The 14,835-nt window shown below is 35.0% G+C and overlaps 1 protein-coding gene across 1 annotated transcript; it reads left to right on the top strand.

The window, feature by feature from the left end:
* The first annotated feature begins 11,739 nt into the window (after positions 1-11,739).
* LOC143255609 (uncharacterized) lies at positions 11,740-13,484 on the top strand. Its single transcript, XM_076511502.1, has 3 exons — positions 11,740-11,894; positions 12,111-12,738; positions 13,391-13,484. Exons 1-2 carry the CDS (start codon positions 11,886-11,888, stop codon positions 12,726-12,728), a joined length of 627 nt encoding a protein of 208 aa, XP_076367617.1. The 5' UTR covers positions 11,740-11,885; the 3' UTR covers positions 12,729-12,738; positions 13,391-13,484.
* The last annotated feature ends 1,351 nt before the right edge of the window (positions 13,485-14,835 follow it).

Below are 14,835 nucleotides of genomic sequence, written 5' to 3'. Positions count from 1 at the left end.
AATTACTACGTGAAATTTTTTTTCTTATACTCTGGTTAAAGAACATGATGGTCCGTAAGATACAAGTTAGAACTTAGATTTATATATATAATATAAAATTTCATATTTTATTACTTACATTTGTCTGATTCTACAGCTGATTCTTAGAGCCATCCTCTTTACTGGCGCTGTGTTCGCAGAGAAGAAAGATGAACTTAAGGAATCTGAGACCTACTCTTATCCAGTAGGCTAACACGGACATGGTTTTACCCTACCTTGGTTATGGTGCTCATGGCCTCGGATATGGTGATTATGGCTATGGATATCTGGGAGTTGGTTATGGTCCCCACGGTTATGGTGGTCTTGCTGCCAGTGCTCGTCATGGTGCTCACGGACTGAGTGTCAACGCTGCCCATCGCAACCTGAACGTCCATAGTGCTTTTGGCGCCTATGCCGGACATTAGAGAGATTTTGGCACTTATGCCCGTAACAAGGGATCCGGATACACAAAATCTTACGTTTACGACAAGCAGGCTGGTTATCACAACAGTGGTGAAGCTGCTGCTAATTACGATGCTCGTTAAGATTTCAGTGATAATTATGGCTGTTCTAGCTTTAGGTATGGACATGGTGCCTACGGTGTTGCTAACTTGACCGATGCCTATGGTTATGGTGCTTACAGTCACTGCCCTGCCACTTACTATAGTTACCACTAAATAGCTTTGGTAAGAGTTTACCAGTTTATCTATAAAATACACAAAAGTTAAAGAAAAACACTACTAAATCTAGTATAAGCCTTTTAAGTTCTCTATTAATATTCTATCGACAACGTTTTTTCTTATTATGGTATTTTTATCCAAGGATTAACTCATACACAGTGGAAACTCGATAACTTTTAAAGTGTTGATACATGGCCCATAAAACTTGCTTGAAATCTGTATAGACACCATACATGTAAACTTTTTTTCACTTTGAAAGTCCAACTTCAGTATAAGGTGTCTATTTTATGCTTTTGAAAATTTCGCTGGTATTTGATTTTATAATTATAAACTATAATCTCAAAGAGCAATTGACTTATTATTTCTTATACAATTTTAAATATGTGTAGTTACAGGTGTTACTGTTTTGGTAAATTCACTTTAATAAGTCAGTAAAACAATTAATAAATTGAATACCTCAATTGTGCGTGACTACCCTTTTTTAAAAGTTTTGTTTCTGTTCTCTCATAACAAAGCTTAAAAACGTATATTTGTGTACAAATTTGTGAAAAGTTTATACGTATGTTTTCAGGTTACCCAACCCGACTATTTAAGGTAAACAAGGCCAACGTCACTAGTTGGGAGTTGTGATGTCCTGTAATTTATTGAAAACTCTTCAGTTAACAGTATGCCTTTCAAGACTATTTTCTCATCTGATCTCTTCAAAGTTTTTTGACTTGTTTCGACTCTTCTTTTATACTTCGAAAACATTTCACTTTGGGTAGCTGCCGACTCCTCTCTAATAGAGAAACGCTCGTTTCAAAATTCTCTGGTAAGCATACTATTTTCTCACCTGATCTTTTAATTCGTTTTGTTTGTTTTTTTGAATTTCGCACAAAGCTACTCGAGGGCTATCTGTGCTAGCCGTCCCTAATTTAGCAGTGTAAGACTAGAGGGAAGGCAGCTAGTCATCAACATCCACAGTCAACTCTTGGGCTACTCTTTTACCAACGAATAGTGGGATTGACCGCACATTAAAACGCCCCTACAGCTAAAAGGGCGAGAATTTTTGGTGTGACGGGGATTCGAACCCGCGTCCCTCGGATTACGAGCCGAACGCCTTAACCCACCTGGCCATGCCGGGCCGATTCTCAACGGAAACTTTGAAATTTATTTATTTACGCTTGTGAAATCACTGGATACGAAAATTAAACTATGTTTATAAGCTTCATTAGAAACAAGTGTGCATAAACTACAGTTTTAAAGAAAGTATGGTCAACAACGATAACTGTTGATGATACCAGTATGGGTTGACAGGTATATTGCTATTAGCCCAGTTAAACATGCTATGATATCAAGTGTGAAAATTTCTTGATGGAGAGTCATTAGACGTTTTATATTTCTAGTGAGTAAAGTAGTGTATCTTCTGTATATTAAATAGAGCTTTATAACAATAATATAAAGTATACAATTTTAAAATTGTTTTCTTCAATGGTGTATTACGGTGGTTGAACAGTAAGTCTGAAGGCTAAAAACGTTGAAAATCAGGTTTTTATATCTGTGGTTGACAAATAACATATACCTATGTAATTCGTGATGAAGATAAACCTACTTAAAGTAAAAATGTATTCTCAAGACGGCTGGTATGGATATTAAAACTTTAATTAAAATAAAGTTTTAATATCTATACCAGCCGTCTTGAGAATACATAAACATCCATATATGTAGATTTGTGCTTAAAACAAATAAATCATAGTTTATAAATAAAAGTTAACAATTAGAAAAAAATCAGTAATTATATAAATTATTATTAATATTGCTAAGTTTACGTGCTCGACGTCCTCTTTATTGGATAAAGTATTCAGAGAATTAGTACCAATTTATAAGAAACTTAAGTTGGTGCTGCTGCAGATTCAGGAACTGACGCCACCAGCGATACGTTTAACACCTAAGTATTTTGAAAACGTAGAATTCACGACAAGCTGAATTTTTAGTGTTGAAAATGTATGTCAAAACTCTTAGCGAAGAGTGAAATTACTTATCATGCAACTAAAATAACAACCAAAATATCACAACCTTTTGATGATTGTTTGTCTGTTTGTTTTTCAATTTCGCACAAAGCTATTAGAGGGCTGTCTGTGCTAGCCTTCCCTAATTTAGCAGTGTAAGACTAGAGGGAAGGCAGCTAGTCATCACCACCCACCGCTAACTCTTGAGCTACTCTTTTACCAACGAATAATGAGATTGACCGTCACATTATAACGCCCCCACGGCTGAAAGGGCGAGCATGTTTGGCGCGACGGGAATGCGAACCCGCGAACCTCAGATTACGAGTCGCACGCCTTAACGCGCTTGGCCATGCCGGGCCCCCTTTTGATGAAAGAAACATAAATGCGTTTTATATAAATGAAAAAAGTTACATAATAGAGTGTTTAAGAATATAATAGGCTTCAAAATCACACCCAAGACCAATCTAGAACAACGATTGCATCCATAATGTGAAGACTATGTTTACGAGAGCCACTAAGGTGAAAACATAATAAATACAAGCCCTCCATGTTCTTCTTTATTTGAAATATATGACGAAAATTAAGTAATTGCTTGACTTGATACATCCACGCAAAGGAGAGGGAATTACAACTTTATCAGAGTTCTTGTAGGCGTATGTTATTACATCTTTACTGGAGTCCCATGGTATCCTTTCAGAACGCTGAATGTTTAGTCTTTCTCATTTAATTAAGAATCTTTCGAATGAAATTTGGCAACACACCACAATGGAGCTGTTGTTGGCTACAGTGATTATTATGTTTTCAATGATGACCACGGTCACCCATCTTGATACCTGCGGAAAATACGGATACAATACAATACAAGATGGTGCCTGTAACCATCTGAAAGCTGGATATGATACAAATGACTGTGGTTAAGAATTTTATTGGTAAATTAAATTTGTTTTCTGCTATTGCATTACGTTTTGAATATTTGGATTTGAAATGGATAATTACCACTGCGTTTGATAGTTGTCTCAGAAGTGTACACTGGTATATAATCTCATGTTAGATTGTTTCGGACCTATCATCTTTACATCGTATATATCTTATAACGTGTTTTCTATAATTCCTGGGATTCTATACCCCATAATTTCGCTCTTAGAAAGGATGAGTACTGAAGATATTTGCTGAATTTGTTAACTACCCTAAATATTTAAAAAATAACTCAATTCTTTCCATGTTTAATCTTATATCTTAGTTATTGCATTACATATATCCTTAAAATGTTAAAAATGATTGTTCGATGTTGCAATTAAAACCCTTTTTATTGATCAAGTAAAATACAGAGAAATAGCTGGGATACTTACAAGAATGATTAACTATTACTTCTGTTGTCGTTGTTAGAGAAGTGTCCTGGTTATTTGTTTCCTTTCGTTGTTTTCAACTCTCGTCTTGCAACGCGAACAAACTTTTTTGCAATAAAATAAAATCACTGTAAAAACACAACGCTGAAATTCAAACGCGTTTATTCTTATACGATGATGTTTCGAGCAAGTGCTCTTCGTCAGGCTTAATATAAAATCAAAAATTAATGACAGTTTCATTCTCGTGTGAACATACGAATTGAGACAACATAAACTGAACAATGGATTGAACGATGTGGTAGTGAAATAACTGAAGGAAAGGTTAAACAGTATAGTATATAAATAAACTAAAGATGAAAGTTAAATAGTTAAAAAGCGCCATAATATATACATTTAATTACACAACCGTAAATAAATAGTTCAAACTGACCATAAAACCATTTACAGAAAATATGATATTTGGTACCTAATTTAATTTATGTTTGTGTCTTTCTCTTATGTTCTTGTCAGGTGGTCCATGTTTAAGTGCTAATAATGGTAAACTTGCTTTCAAGCATCAAGAAAAAAGAGTGGAGTCAACACCAGCCTCTTCCTTGTGATGAGACTGTGGCGGGCTCTAGAAAACATTGAGGAAGCTGCATCCTGTGAGCACACCCATACTGTAATGTTTAGGAAGTGAGCAAACTTTGACAGTAAGCATTGTTCATTTTGTGCGGGAGAGTGGGTACAGGAGAGACTAAGCCACATTTTGGGGTAACCAGTCTCATAAAACCTCCTTTATCGCTGCCTCTTATAAAGAATGTACAAGTGGAAGAAGACAAGTGGACCATATAATGTAGTGACTTGAAAAGTTTGCATGCTAAACTTCTGGATCAAAATTCTTTTCTGCTTAATATACGAGTTAAAAATGGAGAAAATGTTTGTCAAAGTTGACTCCAAAACTGCCATCAGGTTTGTATACAAAACACTTATAAAGTTAATGCATGATAGACCTCCTAAATGTTTATCATAATATATATGTCAAAGGTGTATATATTGCTTTACAAAGAATATCGGTTAAAAATCTTACAATTAATCAATCGAACATACATACAAATGCTAATACGTTTGTTGAACGCTGCAGAAAAGTTGCTACTTGCTATTTGTCATTATTAAAGTGAATACAATAACTGATAATAAACAGAAATATAAAATTTATCTTATAGTGTTCCGTTTACTGACAGAAGTACTAACCTACTTAAATTAGAATACATAGTTTCAAACACTTTGGTACAAATATTGCTGTTTAACACTTGTAAAATTAAACACCACACAATTCCTGCAGAACAGATATTGGCAGTAGAATGTTTAATTATGGTAATATGTTAGATAACACAAACAATTACTTAACATTTCGTCTTCTCGCTAATAATGTAACTTATCTCTTTACATTTATTTTTCTATTAACCACAACAGACAATACAGTCTGTTAGACATTAGTTCGCATTCTGTATAATCCAATGACCAAATTCCTAAATTATTTTGGATTTCCAAACTTCATGAAACAGCATGCAGATAGAGATTTATTGCTGCTGCTACAAAAGCTACGAGTAATGATTTGGCAATTTTATTAGGTAAGATCGTCTGAAACACATGAAAGTATGCTTAAATAAATATTGTAATATAGTAAAAATAGTCGGTATGAATGCGTTCATAATCATCAGTAATTTTATTGAGTGTAAATAAAATATTAAAAGTTCTGAGACTGAAACAATACGAGTTTTTTGTTGTGATAATCCAGCCTACCTAGTGATACTGTTAAGAACCTTTCATTTACAATTTTAAGATCGTTTAACGATTCTAATAAATTAATGTTTTGTGTTAGTGAAAATAAATGTTCCTATGATTTTGTTACTCATACAATTCACCATAGTTTTACAATTTATATAAACTATATTTTTTACTTGATGATACATTTGTAGTTTGAACAACATGTCTTTCAACAAGTTCAAGAGACTAGAATAATAAGTATACAGTGTTAAAATCATTTCAAAATGATGACATGTTTTGACGTTTTACACGTAATTTTTGTTTATTATTTTTACATTATACAAAACCACAATATAAATAGACATATATCAGTTCAAGAGATATCCATGGAAAGTAACTTAAGCCCCCGCTTTCTGCTAATAAACCACGGTGGTCAGGCAGTGGAAGCAAGTATGTTTTACTGAACAAGTTAAAGGTTCGACTTGGAATTCTTATACTTACATTATTTTTATATATTCTTGTTAAACATTTGACATTTGTATAAAATCTATTGAATATGTCAAACAAACTAATTTCGTAAATTTGAAATACTTTTTAACATCAAGTGCCCGAATAACCGTCCAATAAATAAGTACTATCATCCGGGACTAATCTGATCAATTCAAGCGAAAATGTTTAGATCATAATATATAGCACTGAAGTATTAAAATAATCTATTCTTGAATACTTAGTAATATCTTTAGTATTTATGGGGCAGATGAATATTATATATTTCTTTAAGGGATCCAACTGTAGGTTTAAAATTGCTACCATCGTGACAAGGTTTTGATACTATAACAGTCTTCTACCTGTAACACAGATCAATACATAATTATAAACCTTTTAATTGTGACTTAGATGTTAGCTACCAAATTATGAGAAAATTAAACTAGGGCTGTAGGCTGTAATAACCATTTAGATAAGATGTATATTATATTAAACAAAACTGTTTTATTAATGCATTCCTTAATTGACACATCTGTGTTAATAACTTATAAGAACTATTCCGTGATGTTATATTTAAATTCTGACACGTTAGCTGAGATAAATAAAATTATGTTGAAATATACTCCCACGTAGGTAATTTAATAGGCACAAAAATGCCTGCTTTCTTCTTCAAAAACCGCCACTTTTCGTTGACAGAGTTCTTCACTGAATAATGCGACGATTTCAGGTCATTGAAAGTTCCAGTATGCTTAATATCATAAACCACGATAGTAGTTCACAATCGGGATGGAAAGGAATTGCACAAAACCATAATACAACCTTAAACAGTAAAGATTCAGTTCGAATAACACTTTAAAACCTTCAATATTGACTGTTAAAAAAAAACAGGCATATTAGACTTACAAGAAAAGAAAATCCGCTCAAAACAACCTGTTTGTAATTATTATTATTTTTTTGTCAGCCTACAACAAACGTAGCTTGGTATGTTGCATTCAAACGCTTTGTTTAGTACTAAATAAGTTACTTGTTTGTTTGTTAGTTTTAGAATTTCGCACAAAGCTACACGAGGGCTATCTGTGATAGCCGTCCCTAATTTAGCAGTGTAAGACTAGAGGGAAGGCAGCTAGTCATCACCACCCACCGCCAACTCTTGGGCTACTCTTTTACCAACGAATAGTGGGATTGACCGTCACATTATAACGCCCCCACGGCTGGGAGGGCAAGCATGTTTGGCGCGACTCGGGCGCGAACCCGCGACCCTCAGATTACGAAGCGCACGCCTTAACGCGCTAGGCCATGCCAGGCCAAATAAGTTACTACAAGGATAGTAAGGACATTGAAATATCGGTTTATTTTTTATATTTTACATAAACTAAAAAAACATGATAATTATAGTGTAAACTATGTTATCTTTATCCCTAAAAGTTAGCCCGGCATGACAGGGTGGTTAAGGCACTCGACTGGTAATCCGAGGGTCGAACGTTCGAATTCCTGCCACAACAAACATGCTCACCCTTTCAGCTGTGTGGGCATTATAATATAAGGGTCAATCCCACTATTCGTTCGTAAAAGAGTTGGCGGTGGATGGTGATAATTGGCTGCCTTCCTTCTAGTCTTACATTGATACATTAGGGACGGCTAGCGCAAATAACCCTCGTGTAGCTTTGCCCAAAATTAAAAACAAACCAAACCATAGAAGTTAGCTTTCTTACAAATATTTCGTGTTCCTTTAACATTTTTAGGTATAGGGTGAAAAAGGAATAATCAGCCATAAATACATGAACATTATGTGACTGTAACATGTAGATACTCAGTGTTCTGTACATTGCAGAATCGGTGTGTCTCTTGAACCGTCCCCGCTAGTACAGCGGTATGTCTCCGGATTTACAACGCTAAAATCAGGGATTCGATTCTCCTCGGTGGGCTGAGCAGGTAGTCCTTTGTGGTTTTACTATACGAAAAAAACACACACACTCTTGAACCAGCTCCTACATTGTATATGATGTATAGAGTAACATAATATAACTTTTATTATACACATAATTACTTTAAAGATATGAAGGTTTATTTAAAGCAATGTTTTAGATGAATATGCTTTATTTGAAAAAGCTGCTTTTCTACTGATAAATTTTATACGTGCTTAGTGAGAGTTGTATCCTAGTTTAGGCATATAATTTAGAATTTAATTACATGAAATTTATAGACGTTCGCTATATTCTTGAACAAATTTCCATGGCATTCTACCACCGCAGTTTAACATTTTACATCTCGAACTAATGCGATCAAATAGTCAATAGCTACAGTAAATCAGAATAAACCGTATCAGCTGGCTACTAGTTTGTTATCATTATCTACCAAATAAGGTAATCCTTTGCCCATAGTTAAGCATGAAAAAGTCAGTAAACAAGATAAACAAAGATTCGGAACTTAAAAACCTGTAAATATAAAGATCGTAAAAAGTAAAGCAAGAATTTGGATACTATAGAATTTATTTACATAAACTAAAAAGCTTTATTGTGGCTCCATGCTGTTGTCCAGGATTACATTTGGCGGTGTCAAAATAAGGATTTTTAATTTGAATAAATAATGGCTACAGTATTTCCAGTGTCGTTTCTTTACTTTTTACGATTCCTTTTTGCAGATGTTTAAATTCCAAATTTTTTGTTTAACTTGTTCAAAAAAAATATAAACTTACAGCAAGTTTAAATTACTACTTTACAGTAAATAATAGGTTACGTTTAAGGAGAGATATAGGCCTAAAGTTCAAATAATCACTATTAGTTAAAATAAACTAAACAACATATAACATTTGCAACTTCTGCTTGCTTGTTTGAAAATATGTATATAACAACCGTAAAGAGCTGTGGTAATAATAATCTCTATCCAAATTGCAAACCGGATTTTACCTGTTTTCTGGAGAGCATGAGAACCATTCGAGCTCGACCTAAAGAATGTTAGGGAGAATTGATTTTAGTATATACTAAAATATATATAGATATGTATGACTTTCCATAATTTATTTCTCAATGTAAAGACCAATTTTTTTCCTGTTATTAGGCCCGGCATGGCCAAGTAGTTAAGGCGCTTGACTCGTAATTCGAGGGTCGCGGGTTCGAATCCCCGTTACACCAAACATGCTCGCAATTTCAGCCGTGAGGGCGTTAAAAAGTGGCTATTCGTTGGCAAAAGAGTAGCTAAAGAGTTGGCGGTGGGTGGTGATGACTACTCTTCCCTCTAGTCTCACATGCTACTTTAGGGACAGCTTGCGCAGATAGCCTTCGTGTATCTTTGCGCAAAATTAAAAAAACAAACAAACAAAATAACTATTAAACAAGTTACAGCATGTTCTCTTGTATAGTGGCCACTCGTTCATCTTAAAAAACAAGTTGAATACTGTATTAGAGAGATTAGTGAAAACACTGTATAGGGAAAATAATCATACTTTGTGAATATATCCTAAAACAAACCAACAGAACTCACTGCCCAAAACCCATCTATTAACCACTCCTTCACCTTCATTATCTTCGAGTTGCTATTGCATCATACACACCTCTGTTTAACCGAAAGATTTTACTAAACATTTAGACCTAACAACCTTTAACCATCCTATGCAATTCTCAGTAAACAACTGGAATATCTCATTCAACATTTGAATCTATTTGTTTATTAACTAGAAGATCGCATTACATAATTTAATTTTATAGCATTTGATACACTATCGTAAAATAACTTTTTGTGTATAAGATAATATATATATGCATGCAAGTTCTTAGTATTTTTATCATAGCGAAGACTGGTAGTATAAAAATGATAGGTTTGTGAGGACCACATAATTTTTACACTTAATATTTATTTGAAGGTCAAATTTAATACCATCCATTACGCAGTAAAATCTTAGTCACTAGGCTTTATAAACACATTGTAATGGTCCAGCATGGCCAAACGTGTTAAGGCGTGCGACTCGTAATCTGAGGGTCGCGGGTTCGCATCCCCGTCGCGCTAAACATGCTCGCCCTCCCAGCCGTGGGGGCGTTATAATGTTACAGTCAATCCCACTATTCGTTGGTAAAAGAGTACCCAAGAGTTGGCGGTGGGTGGTGATGACTAGCTACCTTCCCTCTAGTCTTACACTGCTAAATTAGGGACAGCTGGCACAGATAGCCCTCGAATAGCTTTGTGCGAAATTAAAAAAACAAACAAACACATTGTAATTTCAAACTTTTTAGTTTTTTTACATGCTTTTGTCAATTTCATTTTGCAGTTCCTCCTAAGTGTATTTTCTCTAAGAAATAACTGTTTTTATATTTTTCTGATCATGACGTCTGAAAGTTGAGATAGCGGTTGGTTTTTTTTATATAAAAAATATAACATAAATAAATGGGAAATTCAAGTTTCATCAAAAATAAATTTTTTATAACCAATCAACTTAAGAAAGAAAGTTATCATATCACAATGCTACCTGTAGAGATATCCGTGAAACATCTTATTTTATTGGTACAAGTAATTTAAAACACTTCATTTTATTCTCTTTTTTTTTTTTTTCTGATCTAATTTTCTGAACTAAGCAGGTTGTATTGCGAAATTTGGTTGAAAACAAATCTAGGTAGACTACATGGATAATAATTTGATAATGAAAAAAAAAATACTTACTGTGTGTGTGTGTTTTCTTACAGGAAAGACACCGAGAGGAATCGAAAAAACGATTATGTACTACAAAGTATTCATTGCACATTTAGCAGTGCAAGACTAGAGGGAAGGCAGCTAGTCATCACCACCCACCGCCAACTCTTGGGCTACTCTTTTACCAACGAATAGTGGGACTGATCGTCACATATTAATGCCCCCAGAGTTGAAAGGACGAGCTTGTTTGATGTAACGGGGATTCAAACTTTGCTAGTTGTTAATTAACAAGTTTGCTTTTTTTTAGAAAGATGACAAAATCAGTATTATATAAAATATAAGTGTGGTCAATAAAATATTTAATTATCATATACAAATTCTATAATATCTTTTATCTCTTAAAGTACATAATCTAAACTTTATAATGTTTTGTCTTGAAAGCAACTCTTGACTGCTGTATTCACATCCTTAGTTCTAAACCCAAGAAATATATATTGATTCTCAACTATGCCTGCCACAAATATAAAAACACACACCTAAATAAAACGTAACAGGTAACCTCGGAAACCAGAGCAACGCCCTCTAGCCTGAAGGCATACCTATATACCTGTAGCGTTAATACGATGTCTTATTTTTACTTTAGCATAATTAATATTGCTCCGGCATACTGCCAGAGGGAACCATTTGTAGTTTTAATTTAGAATTCTAGCACATTATCATCGAAAGTGTTTTAAGGTCATGAAACTATGGAAAGCATGTATAACTAAAGGGTATTGGAGAGATCAGTAACAGTGACATTAACATCATTTCCGGTTTTATTATTCCAAAAACTAAACATTCAGCCAATCATATCATTTAACTAAATTAAATAGTTTAGTTGGTACACTATGTGTCCTTCTAGGGTATAAATAGCAGAGAAAACGGATCAAAAATCAATTGAAATCCATCTGTTCTACTCGGATAAATTAGTGAAACATTAGTTACTTCAGGTGGCCAAGATGAAGACTGTAAGTTTTCTTGTTTTGTTTTTTTCATATAAATCTGTGAGTCATAAGCATACTCATTTTTTAACTTTAATGTTAAATTTAAGCACGTATGATGTATAAGTTCATAAAATCTTACTCAATTTGTCAAAACTGTCATCTTGTAATAAGTAACAATATTGTAAGGGAGTAGAATGGAAGACTCTTACTTTCAAATAAATGTCAACCAACTTTCCACAGCTTTTTGTCGTTGCTGTTTTGTTCTTCGTGTCAGTTGTTGCCGAACATGAGAAAGAAGAGATGAAGGAAGCTGAATCTTATGCCACCCCTGCTGTTTACAAATATGGTGGATATGGCCACGGATATGGTGGCTACGGACATCTGGGAGCAGCCTACGGTGCCCACGGCTATGGTGGTCTTGCTGCCAACTCTCGTCATGGAGCTTATGGATATGGTGTTCATGGACTCCACGCCAACGCTGCCCATCGCAACCTGAGGGCTTATGGTGCTCACGGCGGCTACGCCGGACATTACAGAGATATCGGTGCCTACGCCCGCAACAGGGGAGCCGGATACGAGAGGGCTTACTCTTATGACAAGCAAGCTCGTTACCACAACCGTGGTGGTGCCGCTGCTGGTTACGGTGCTCGTTATGGTCTCCATGACAATTATGGGCACTCCAAACTTGGTGCCTACGGCCGTTATGGACATGGTGCCTATGGTGCTGCTAATTTGGCTGCTGGTCATGGTTATGGTGCCTACGGTCGTCTAGGAGCTGGATATGGTTCTCATGGCTACGGATATGGTAACTATGGTCACGGATACGCCCCTGCCTACTACGGTTATGGCTACCACTGAACTGTTTTGGGTAAACATTTACTTTTATTTTAGTTTTTCGATTTTACTTTCTTCTTTGAGTTACAGTGTTTTAAGAGAATATGTAAGGTGCTTTTCTTTCTGTATTGTTTTCGACAGGTTTTTTATTATCGTGTTTAAAATTGTTTCTTATAATCATTTGTGCTGTTGGATCCTACATATCACATAGACCATTTCATTATCCTTTAAACTACGCCCAATAATTATAGTTGAACCGGACAGTGATGTTAAACAACTTCCCGTTTGACATTTCTATCATAATTTGGTGTATTATATGGACGCCGTAAATCTTACAAGTGAAGATACAATATTATTGGAATATTATAATAAATTGATAAGTCCCAATTTAATCCTGCTCTATGTAGGTAGCATGTTCTAATGTGAAGCTAATATTAATCTGTTATTGCTCACACCCCTAATTAGTATTTCAACCAATTACCCGTTGTATTTGTATTACAATCAATTTACACTTCTGTGACGGCTCAGCAGTTAACTTGAATACCTATGACACTGAAATCTGGAGTACAGTTCTTGAATATTTGGACATATATTAATTCTAATAATATTTCATATTGAATATGTTTTCATTAAAAACACATTCACGTCTATTTAACATTAATTTACTTTTTTTTTCTCTCTTATAGCCATCTGAGAACATCTTGGCCTTCCTATGACTCAGAGAAAAAAACAGTGTTCAACTTCGTAACGTTTTCTTCCAGTACAAACTTATTATTATAATATATATAAAAGAACGCAACTTTAATACTCTTAATCTTTTAACACACTATACCAAACTTCAGTTTCTACTCTTCTCATATTCAGACGATTTTTCTTTTCTTCATCATTTCACTTTTTATCTATTTAAAATATGTTTCTTTGCATCCGTTATCTTCAGTATTCTGTTATTTATTGTACACATTGTTAACTGAAATAAAAAATGTTATCATTAAAAAAATATGATACCATTTAAATTATTACTATAATGTTACGAAAATTTAGTTCCCACGTTTCAAAATATCCATTTCAGCAAAGGATGATTATTTGTTAATTAAAATACTCTAGAACACAACTTTAATAAAAAAATCTCGCATTTATTTACAATGTGGTGATTATAAACACAGTTGCTTCAAACAAAGAATATTTGAGCTTACCTCTCCTGGATTAATAAGCGGTCACGCTAGCTCATATTAAACTCTGGTCTAAACTAAATATTATCATGTAACCATGTCTGTTTGTTTTGAATATTCATGCAAAACTACACAATGCGATCTGCACTAGCCATCTCTAATTTTGAGTTTACAGAATGGAGGTGCGGCAACATCGCCCACAATAAATTGTTTGGCTACTCTGATTGAATAGTGGGACTTGAATATCATTCTGGGTACTGCATGGCCAGGTAGTTAGGGCACTTGACTCGTAATCTGAGGGTCGCGGGCTTGAATCCCTGTTACGCCAAATATTCTCGCCCTTTCAGCCGGGGATCGTTATAATGTTACAGTCAATCGCACTATTCGTTGGTAAAAAATAGCCCAAGAGTTGGCGATGAGTGGTGATGACTAGCTACTCTTATTACACCGCTAAATTAGGTAGGGATGGCTATCGAAGATTGCTCTGATGTAGCTTTGCGGGAAATTCAAAAACAAAACAGACTGTCATTCCTTTAATGTGGCCTGGCATGGCCAAGCGCGTAAGGCGTGCGACTCGTAATCCGAGGGTCGCGGGTTCGCGCCCGCGTCGCGCTAAACATGCTCGCCCTCCCAGCCGTGAGGTCGTATAATGTGACGGTCAATCCAACTATTCGTTGGTAAAAGAGTAGCCCAAGAGTTGGCGGTGGGTGGTGATGATTAGCTGCCTTCCCTCTAGTCTTACACTGCTAAATTAGGGACGGCTAGCACAGATAGCCCTCGAGTAGATTTGTGCGAAATTCCAAAACAAACAAACAAACAAATCCTTTATTGTAATAATGGCTCCAAAATGAAGAGCTCGATTTAGCGGCAATTGCACGCAGACTGCAAATGTTTCTGGCTACAGCCAGGCACGCCTAGTCTCAAGCAATCACGAACCTAAAGAGTAGATGTTATTTTGAAAG

Source organism: Tachypleus tridentatus, chromosome 1, assembly GCF_004210375.1.
Source record: "Tachypleus tridentatus isolate NWPU-2018 chromosome 1, ASM421037v1, whole genome shotgun sequence".
Classification (NCBI taxonomy): domain Eukaryota; kingdom Metazoa; phylum Arthropoda; class Merostomata; order Xiphosura; family Limulidae; genus Tachypleus; species Tachypleus tridentatus.
The sequence above is the reverse complement of the archived record's forward strand: the minus strand, read 5'-3'. Positions and strand labels throughout refer to the sequence as shown.